The 9,217-nt window shown below is 65.2% G+C and overlaps 1 protein-coding gene across 2 annotated transcripts; it reads right to left on the bottom strand.

The window, feature by feature from the left end:
• Positions 1-277: 277 nt before the first annotated feature.
• DNAJC22 (DnaJ heat shock protein family (Hsp40) member C22) lies at positions 278-4,920 on the bottom strand. Of its 2 annotated transcripts, none has more exons than XM_054012729.1 (3): positions 3,996-4,920; positions 2,566-3,523; positions 278-1,954 (listed from the first exon to the last, which is right to left on the bottom strand). In XM_054012729.1, exons 2-3 carry the CDS (start codon positions 3,403-3,405, stop codon positions 1,778-1,780), a joined length of 1,017 nt encoding a protein of 338 aa, XP_053868704.1. In that variant the 5' UTR covers positions 3,406-3,523; positions 3,996-4,920; the 3' UTR covers positions 278-1,777. The 2 variants fall into 2 exon arrangements, with proteins under 2 accessions (XP_053868704.1, XP_053868703.1); XM_054012728.1 differs by having other exon boundaries at positions 278-1,920; positions 3,996-4,910.
• Between the last annotated feature and the right edge of the window lie 4,297 nt (positions 4,921-9,217).

Here is a 9,217-nt window from a genome sequence, read left to right as displayed (position 1 = left end):
CAGCGCCACGTTCTGCCCAGATTTTCCACCCACAGGGCCGGACCCCTGCCCTCCTCGAGGCTGGCAGATCTGGACAACAGCCCTTCCTGTCCTGGGCTGGATGGGAACTAGGGACCCAGCAGCCAACGGCTCCATCCCCTGGAGCCCACCACCCCTTCCCGTTCTGTCTGACCCAGCCAGGCCTTTCTCATCTCTGCCCTCGACGCATCACAACACAGGCCAACCCAAGCCCCACGCTCCTCCCTTCTCCTGCGTTCTCTGCTCGGGATCTGTCCTCTCAGTTCTTTATTTCCTTTATTTTTGGTTCTCCTCTTTCCATCTGCAGCCTGATGCCGACACCTACTGGGCACCCAGGGCATCACAACGACATCAAATATCAATGCATCGTTCCCACATTCAACCCAAAGTGCTTCATTGGTGCTGTTTATTTGTAGGACAAGCGGCCGGCAGGCCCAGAGCAGAGCTCGGTGCTGTCCAAACGCAGGGTAAAAGACCGTCCTCGCCCTTCTTATCAGCTGCAGGGCTTGTGGCAGCAAAGTGCAGAGTCCCCAGGCCACCGCCAAGTTTGGTCCGAGGGCAGTCGGCAGCGACGTGATGTTGTCGGTCTTTGGCCCCAGCCGTGCGTGGGAGCTGCTCGTTGGCCCCGGCCGCACATGGACTCTGGCCCGTTGGAACAGTTCAGAAGGGCCCAGGAGCGGCTGGTAAATCAAAAGCAGGTGTATGTTTGCCCGGTCAGCTATAAAACATTGCTGATGCAACGCCAGCCCCTACATGCGAGCCATGGGGCTGGCCCTGAGAATGCTGGAGCTCAGCAGGGAGGGGTGTCGGCAGCGACATGCAGCATTACCGGTCCCTGCCCTGAAGAGCGGGCAGTCTAAACAGACAGGACAGACACCGAGTGGGAAGGGAAACAGGGATCAAGTGACTTGCCCAAGAAGGTCAGTGGCAGAGCCCGGACTAGAACCATGTTCCTGGCTCCCATGCCACTGCTCCAGCCACTAGACTAAGCGACAGCCCTCAAAAATTACAACGGAAGAACCCTGCTTTATGACACGCCCTGGGCCCGATCCACACTCTACTGTTCTTAATGGGAGCGACAGGTCTGGAGCACTTTTGGCCATTTCATTGAGACTCTTCTGATAATTTGTCCCCCGTCCCTGGTTTCTCATGAGCCCCGGCCCATCTCGGCCACCTTCCATCCCTGGATCTCAAAGCACTTTGAAACCAGTCACCTCAAACCCCACCTGGGGACCAGGCACTGGCCCCCTTTTACCCGGACAGGAGACATGGCTGGCACCACGTCACGCGATGACTCAGCAGCAGAGCTAGGCACAGCACCCAGGAGGGCTGATGGCCAGTCCCCTTCGCATAGGCCACGAGTTGCCATCCAGTGAGCCACCTGCCCCCTCAGGAAGGGGGAGGGGGAAAGCGTCTCTCTTGCTGCCCAGTGCAATGTGCCAGCCCGGTGCCCTGTCCGTCTCTGCCGCAACGTCAGGATTGAGAGGAACAGCTGAGGTTACTGCCGCTCAGCCGGGCCGTTTTCCTTCGCACCTGGGTCGCTGTTTTGCATTTCACTCTGCTTGTGAGAGCAAACCTAGTCCGGTCAGTTTCACTTCCTGGTTCTCATGCCGTCCCCAAGAAGTGCCTGGGGGCTGGGTGGAGAAAGCAGGCACATTCTCCAACTGCAAAGCCGTGGGAGGGGTGCGGCAGCTTGGCCTCCCCCACAAAGGCTGCTGCCCCTCATGCGGGTTTGGCTTTCCTCGGCTGCATGAGGCTCTCATAGGCGGCCTGCACCTCGATGAACCGTCTCTCGGCCTCCTCCGCCCGGTGGCGGTTGTGATCCGGGTGCCAAAGTTTCACCAGCTCCCGGTAACTCTTGTGAATCTCCTCCACGGGGGCACCATCCCGGAGGCCCAAGACCTGAGGGGTTGCAAAGAGAAATGACCCCACTGGACTGGCAGTGGGGGAGGGATGCAGTGGGTCTCCGAGCTCTGCGGCCTTCCCCCTACGGGATTGGGAGGGGAGCTGGATCCAGACTGGAGACCCAGGAACTGCATCCTGCCTGGAGATTGGGCCTTGGCAAAGGATGGGCAGTGCAGGAGTTCCCCTGCAGGAGGCGATCACGCGAGCCCGCTGGGAGCAGCGCAGCCCCTAGGGGGCGCTAGTGCTCAATGAAGCCCCGAAGCTTTGGGAAGCCACGTGCTTCCGTTCACATGCGTTTGCTCCCCCTGGAACATGGGTGCTGAACGACTCCCACCTCCACCAGCTCCATGCAAACCAGACTGGAAGCCGCTGCCCCCTCAGGTCCCGCTGGTTTCCCTCCCAAACAGAGCTGGGGATGGATCCCAAGAGCCCTGGCCCCCGCTTTCCCTCTGCTCTACCCATTAACCCCCAGCCCAGAGCGAGGAATAGAACCCAGGAGTCCTGGCTCTAATCACTAGCCCCCACCCCCCTCTCTTACACGTCTCCTTTGTCCACGTTAACGCTAGTCCGCACCCTCGTGCTGTGATCTGACGTCCCCGCAGACACCCTCCCTGCTCCCCCCAGGAGCCAGCAGCTCCCCACCTTGTACGCCAGCTGCTGCCGCTCACTCTGGAAGCTCTGCACAAACTCATAGACTTTCTCCCACTCCTGGAAGGAGCCGGCCGCGAAGCCTGCACCCTCCGTCAGCAGCCTCCAGGCGCGGTAGGGCAGGAGGAGGAGCTGCTCCAGGAAGCTGCCCAGGGCCGGGAAGAAACTGAGCCAACCCAAGACGGTGCCAATGGCGTCGGCCACGTAGCGGGCGGTGGCGGCTGTGTTGCAGAAGGCGCAGTAGGCCAGCGGGGTGGTGAAGGCCAGATAGGCCAGGCCCAGGTGGTACAGCCGGGCGCGCAGCGTCGTGCGGGTGCCCCGGCAGGGTTTGTAGCGCCGGCACTGCTGGGCGGTCACGCTGGCCGTCAGGCTGACGGGCAGGATGGCCAGGGCGCGGCCGTAGAAGACGGGGGAGGTGAGGAAGGCCGCCACCAGGGTGCTCCTGAGATCCGAGGTCTGGTCGCCCACGCTGGACACCACATGCACCCCCAGGCCCACGGCCAGCGGCAGGGCCAGCAGGTAGAAGCCAGCCAGGGAGGAGAGGCCGATCAGCGCCACCAGCCCGAAGTAGATCCCCACCAGGACCTGGCCGAAGAAGCGCACGGGGCTGAGGGCCGGGGGCTCCGGGCTGCGGGGCTGCGGCTCCTGGGCGTCATTGGCTCGTGCCACCCAGCCGGGGAGCTGCCAGAACTCCCAGAGCCAGCCCACCCCGAAGCCCCCCAGGGTTAGCATCCACAGCAGGGCGTGGCTGTCCCGGCCCAGGTAGACGTGGTGCAGCCCGACGGGGCCCCCCAGCGCCCACAGGGCGTAGGTCACCAGGAGCCGCTTGGCCATCGTGTGTGTGCGGGGGGGCGGCTCACATGGGCTCCAATGCCGGGCTGGGGGGGTGCGACATCATCCCGCTGCGATGCCCCCCGCTGGCTGCTGGCAGAACTGCAGGTGTCCTGTCACCCTAAAGGAGGGGGTGGAACAGATCATTGCACAGCACAGGGGGTGGGGGCAAAAATCCCTCCTCGTATGTCACACAGCTGCCCCCTATGTCTGTGCCGGGAGGGGAGACAGGCTCTGTGCCCTTGACTCCCTCCCTAGCCGGACCCCTGGCCCGGGCTGCCCCCTCCCCCCTGCACAGTAACTAGAGATGCCCCCTGCCCCCCATCCAGGTGTGCTCAGTGCCCCGGCGTTCCCAGGCACCAGACCAGGTCCCTCTCCACGCCACGGGCCCCCTGGGAGCCCTCGTCCCACGCGGGATTGGAGCCGGCAGGGGCGTGGAGACACCTAGACGTCCCCCACCGCGCTGGAGCCAGGGCCAGCGTGAGCTGGGAGGGGGGCACCCGGAGCCTGCTAAGGCCAGGAGAACAGGGACACCCCCGCCCAACAACCCCCCGGCCCAATCCCAGAGCCGCCCTGCGGCTTGGCTCACGTACCTCGCTGCACGACCACCCAGGCAGGCTGCAGGGCAGGGAGGGGGCTGGGCCACCAGGACTTTGGTCCCCTGCTCCCCGCGCTCCCCGGGTTAGACTTTGCCCATGTGCCATGAGTCCGGGCGCTGACTCAGTGGGGCTCGGCGAGAGCTGGATTCTGGCTGCACCCACTGGTCAAAGGGCACCGGCCTTCCCAGCAGCCTCTGCTGCCCTGGGGGCCTGGGGGGGAGCGGAGCGGGCGTCAGTGAGGCCCCTGGAAATGTCTGGTGGAAAGACAGAGACTCCTGACCCTCACTCCTCCGCTAGGCGCTGCAGCCCTGCCCCAGGGCCTGAGCTGTGGGGCCAGCATGTCCCTCCCGCCCCCGCTCGGGGCCCGGGTTCGCTGCCGACCCCGGCTCCGAGCTGGCTCTAAGCCCGTGCGGGTCGTTTCCTCCCATCACCTGGATTTTCCACACCAAGGCCCTGAGCCCTGCCCTGGTCTCGTGGGGCCGTGTGCTCGGGCGCCCCTGCACCTGCCGTGTGGGCCAGGCGAGGCAGGAGTCGTGCCCCGACCTCTAACCACTGGGCTCCCCCACGCTGTCCCCCGGCTCGGAGCCATCCGCCCCGGCTCGGAGCCATCCGCCCCGCGGGGCCGTGGGAATGTGCAGCCTCCGCTGCATCTGGGAAGCAGCAGATGGAGCTCTTTGCCTTCGAGTGTGAAGCCGGGCGCGGCCCCCGCCCCCCCATCTGCTCCCCTCCTGGCCAGGGCCCTGTGCACCCCAGGTGTGACAGAGCGGGGAGCAGGCGGATTGACCTGGGGATGTCTCAGGGGAGTTTTACTGGGACTGTCTGCATGGGGGATGGGAGAGCAGGGGGGACTTCACTCGAGGGAGATACCTGAGCCAGGAGTGGGGTGAGGCCAGGTGACACCTCTGCCTGGAAACTGGACAAAGACTGGAGGAGGAGCCGGGGAAGGCTGAGTGAGACGGCTGGGGGGGGGGGTTCAGTTTGGAGCGCTCTGGGGGAACGGAGGGAACCCCAAGGCTGGGGTCTAAGCTCCCTGCACCCGCCCCCGAGGGGCCTGACGGGGGGTCCTGGTTTAGGGTGATCAGATGTCCCAATTTTATAGGGACAGTACTGATTTTTGGGTCTTTTTCTTACATAGGCTCCTATTACCCCCCAACTCCCGTCCCGATTTTTCACACTTGCTGTCTGGTCACCCTATCCTGGTTGTAACTACAAGCTCCGTTTGGGACCATGTTCCTGTCGTCTAATAAACCCTCCGTTTTACTGTCTGGCTGAGAGTCCCGGTGAATCGCAGGAAGTGGGGGTGCAGGGCCCGGACTCCCCCACACTCCGTGGGACCCGGGCCCTGCACAAAACCCCCGGCAGGAGAGAGCCAAACAGGAACAACGGGGGCAGGGTAACCTCCGGACCAGCAGCCCCATGTCGGTGGCAGCGAATGGGGAACCCACGTCCGTTTCCATCCAGGGGTCATTCCCAGCACAGGCTCTTCCGCCCCGGAGCTGCCACGCAGGCCCCGGCTGGCGCTAACCAGCAGCCGAGCCAGACGTTCCTACAGCACCGGCCACCTGCAGTGTCCTGCCATGCGTGGCTGCCCCCTGCCGCTGAAATGCAGCCACCTCTGGGTGCAACTAGGCGGCTGTCTTGTTACTGGGGTGTCTAGAGGGGCCACGCTCGGGGAAGTGACTCGCCCAGGGTCAAGGTCAGGGGCAGAGCCAGGTGTCCTGAGTCCCCGTGCTGGGCCCCAACCACTAGGCCGAGCTGCCTGTGCACCGTCCGGAGGCAGGGGGATGAAGTCCTTAGCCAGTGGGACGGGCAGGCGGAGTTTGAGAGAGGGCCCTGACTGCGTGGGGGGGCTGGAGTGGGCTGGGTGTGTTTGTTTTTCCAATGGTTGCATGCGGAGGGGGTGGGACTCAGTTTCCCTGGGTGTTGCTGGTTTAACGAGGGGCGGGGAGAGGGAGTTTGTTGGTACACAGGGCCGGAGAGGGGATTCCAATGGCCTGGAGGATGGAGACCCCAGTGACCGGTTACCTGAGACCCCAACCCGGAGACCCAGCTGAGGAGACGCAGCCGGTTCTGGCCAGTGGGTGGACAGTGGGCTGCAGAGTGAGGACCCAGTGACCTAACCAGCCGGTTCCAGCCAGAGGACAGAAGCGAGGAGAGGAGGCCCCGGTTTACAACCCTGTTTACCTGGAGAGAAGACAATAGACAGAGGGGGCTTGGGGCCGGGCATCTCAGAAGCCCAGTTGGGAGCAGGGGGGCTCTGGGCTGGAGAGGGGGAGCAGGCAGAGCCCACCTGGATGCAGGGGAGACTGGGATGTGCTGGGCTGAGGGAGGCCAGGCCTGAAGCCCGGAGAGTTTCCTGTGCTGGGGTCAACGCTCAATAAACCCTCCTGCAGAGCGCTGAGCACCCTAGATTGCAGGGGGGGGCCATTCCCACCTCGGGGCGGGGGGCAGACAGCTCCCACTGAACCTCACATGTGGCTGGGCTGGGAATCAGGCCCTGGGGGGTGTCCCCCGCCAATCAATCCATCAGCCCCCTCTGGCCCCCGCAATTGATTAATCCCTCCAGCCCCCCCCCCATTTTTCTTCCTGGTCATGGTGGCCAGTGGCCACATCTGGCGGATTTCATAGGGTCTCTCGGCTCCTAGCAATGTCTCCCCGCCCCCCATCCCGCCGCGCTCGCCCCCACACTCCTGTTTGCAGAGGCCAGTGGCAGCAACGCCTTTATTTACATGGATTAGCAGGGAGCAGGCCGCCAATTTGCTCTAATTCATTATTAATCAGCCCAATCTCCAGCCTCAGCCTGCGCTGTTGACTTAGCCGCCTGCCGCTCGCCCCCATGCAAATGGGATCTGTCCTTCGCCACGGCGGGCGGGGGCTTTCCGTGTGAATTCTCTGATTTCATTCTCCCCCCAGTCTCCCAAGGGGACTTAGCGGCGGTTCCGGAGCCCGGGGCGGGGGTCAGACGCTGGGGTCGGGGCCGGCTGGCTCAGGGGCTCGGGGGGCTGGAACCCAAAGGCGGGGCGGCAGGGCTGGCTGGCTCAAGGGGGCGCACTAGTTCCAGCTTGGGGGGGGGTCTAGTTGTTACAGTGGAATCAGGGGAGCAGGTCCCTGGGGTGCCCAGGTGGAGCAGGCCCACCTCTGCCAGCCAACTGGCTGTGTGACCTTTGGCTAGTCCCTGACACCCCCCACCTCGCCCCCCACCTCCCACCCCAGCCTCTCATGTGCTCCCACAATGTCCCCCTCAAACCAGGCCCCACCCACCCCACTGGCAGGGAACTAGCCGGAGCCCAGCTCGGCAGAGGAAGGGAAGAAATGGGTGGGGGGGGTCTCTCACCCCAGCTCAACCTGGGGTGAGCAGGGAGCTATAGAGCCATGGTGGGGTGGAGGGGTCTGAATGGAGGGGGTGGGGTGGATGAAGCGGGGGGCTCTGGGGGTGCATGGACGGGGAGAGGTGATGGAGCGGGGGTCCTGGGGGGGTCCATGGAGGGGGAATGAAGCGGGGGGAGGGGTGGATGAAGTGGGGGGCCCTGGGGGTGCATGGAGGGGGAGGGGGGATGAAGCGGGGGTCCATGGAGGGGGAGGGGGGATGAAGCGGGGGGAGGGGGTGGATGAAGTGGGGGGGGATGGAGCAGGGGGTCCTGGGGCTCCATGGAGGGGGAGGGGGGATGGAGTGGGGGGGCCCTGAGGGTGCATGGAGGGAGAGGGAGGCTGGAGGGGGGGTCCTGGGGGAGTCCATGGAGGGGGAGGGGGAATGAAGCAGAGGGAGGGATAGATGAAGTGGGGGGCCCTGGGGGTGCATGGAGGGGGAGGGGGGATGGAGCAGGGGTCCTGGGCGGTCCATGGAGGGGGAGGGGGAATGAAGCGGGGGGAGGGGTGGATGAAGTGGGGGGCCCTGGGGGTGCATGGAGGGAGAGGGTGGATGAAGTGGGGGGCCCTGGGGGTCCATGGAGGGGGAGGGGGGATGGAGCGGGGGTCCTGGGGGGGTCCATGGAGGGGGAGAGGGAATGAAGCAGGGGGAGGGGTGGATGAAGTGGAGGGCCCTGGGGGTCCATGGAGGGGGAGGGGGGATGGAGCGGGGGTCCTGGGGGGGTCCATGGAGGGGGAGGGGGAATGAAGCAGGGGGAGGGGTGGATGAAGTGGAGGGCCCTTGGGGTGCATGGAGGGGGAGGGGAATGGAGTGGGGGGGACTGAAAAGCTTTGCCTCGGAGGAGCTTGGGGGGGCAGATGAATATTCAAGGAGAGCCGGAGCGGCCGGGGCCAGGGGACCAGAGAACAGGGGTTAGCGGGACTCGCCCCCCCCCCCATGTGCTGCCATTAGGGAAGAGCGAGGGCCCAGCGGGGTTGCAGCAGGGTGCCGGGGGTGCCAGAGAGCCAAGGCCTGGCTGGGAGTCAGGGCTCCCGGGCACGGTTCCCAGTTCAGGCAGGGCAGGGTAGTGGTTAGAGCAGGAACCAGGCGTCAGAGTCCTGAGGTCCCCCCCACAACCCCGGGGGGCTGGGCCCTGAGCTCTGCAAAGTCTTGCCCCAGCTCTGAGTTTGGGATTGCCCATTGGGAGCGGAGGGAGGCTGTGGGGTGTGTGTATGGGGGGGGGAGCGGTGGGGGGAGCCATGGGGCAGGGGGCACAGGGGTTACCAGTATGGGGGGCTCCTGAGGGGGGGCAGGGATTGCCAGTCAGAGGGTTGGATCCTTTGATCCTGGGGGCCCCAGTGTCTGGGTCTCTCTGTCCGTCTGTCCATCGGGGCAGGAGTTTCCTGGCTGCCTGACAGGACTGTGGATGCCCCCCAATGCCCCCCCCCCCAGCCTGTCTTATTCCATGACAGCAGCGTCTGCGCAGCAAGTCCCATGGGCAGTGCGGCCGAGAAACTTCCAGCGCCGCGGCCCAACGCTTGGCTGGCTCCGAGCTCAGCCGCCCCGGGGGGCTCCCGGGGAGCAGCCAAGGATGGAGCCAAGCGGAGCGCAGCCCAGCTGGGCCGGGGGTTTTCAAGCGAGGAGCCGCTGCCTGTGAACGGAGCAGGAGGGGAGCACGTGGGGGCTGGATTCTGCCCCTCACTCCTGACCCACAGCCCCTGCTAGCCCAGCCCTGGAGTCCCGTCCCCCCCCCCCCCCCGCTAGGCCCCTCATCCCTGACCCAGAGCCCCTGCTAGCCCAGCCCTGGGCTTCCCCCCCTCCCCCCCACCGCTAGGCCCCTCATCCCTGACCCACAGCCCCTGCTAGCCCA

The sequence above is a fragment of the Malaclemys terrapin genome, chromosome 23, assembly GCF_027887155.1.
Source record: "Malaclemys terrapin pileata isolate rMalTer1 chromosome 23, rMalTer1.hap1, whole genome shotgun sequence".
Classification (NCBI taxonomy): domain Eukaryota; kingdom Metazoa; phylum Chordata; order Testudines; family Emydidae; genus Malaclemys; species Malaclemys terrapin.
Note: the sequence above shows the minus strand (reverse complement) of the source record. Positions and strands in the feature narration are given on the sequence as shown.

What these genes read in the sequence shown, in the direction of transcription:
- DNAJC22 (XM_054012728.1), bottom strand. Translation starts at nt 3,405, where the DNA reads ATGGCCAAGCGGCTCCTGGTGACCTACGCCCTGTGGGCGCTGGGGGGC. An exon ending in GGCAGCAGCTGGCGTACAAG is followed by an intron (nt 1,921 to 2,565) that starts GTGGGGAGCTGC and finishes GCAACCCCTCAG; the next exon opens with GTCTTGGGCCTCCGGGATGG.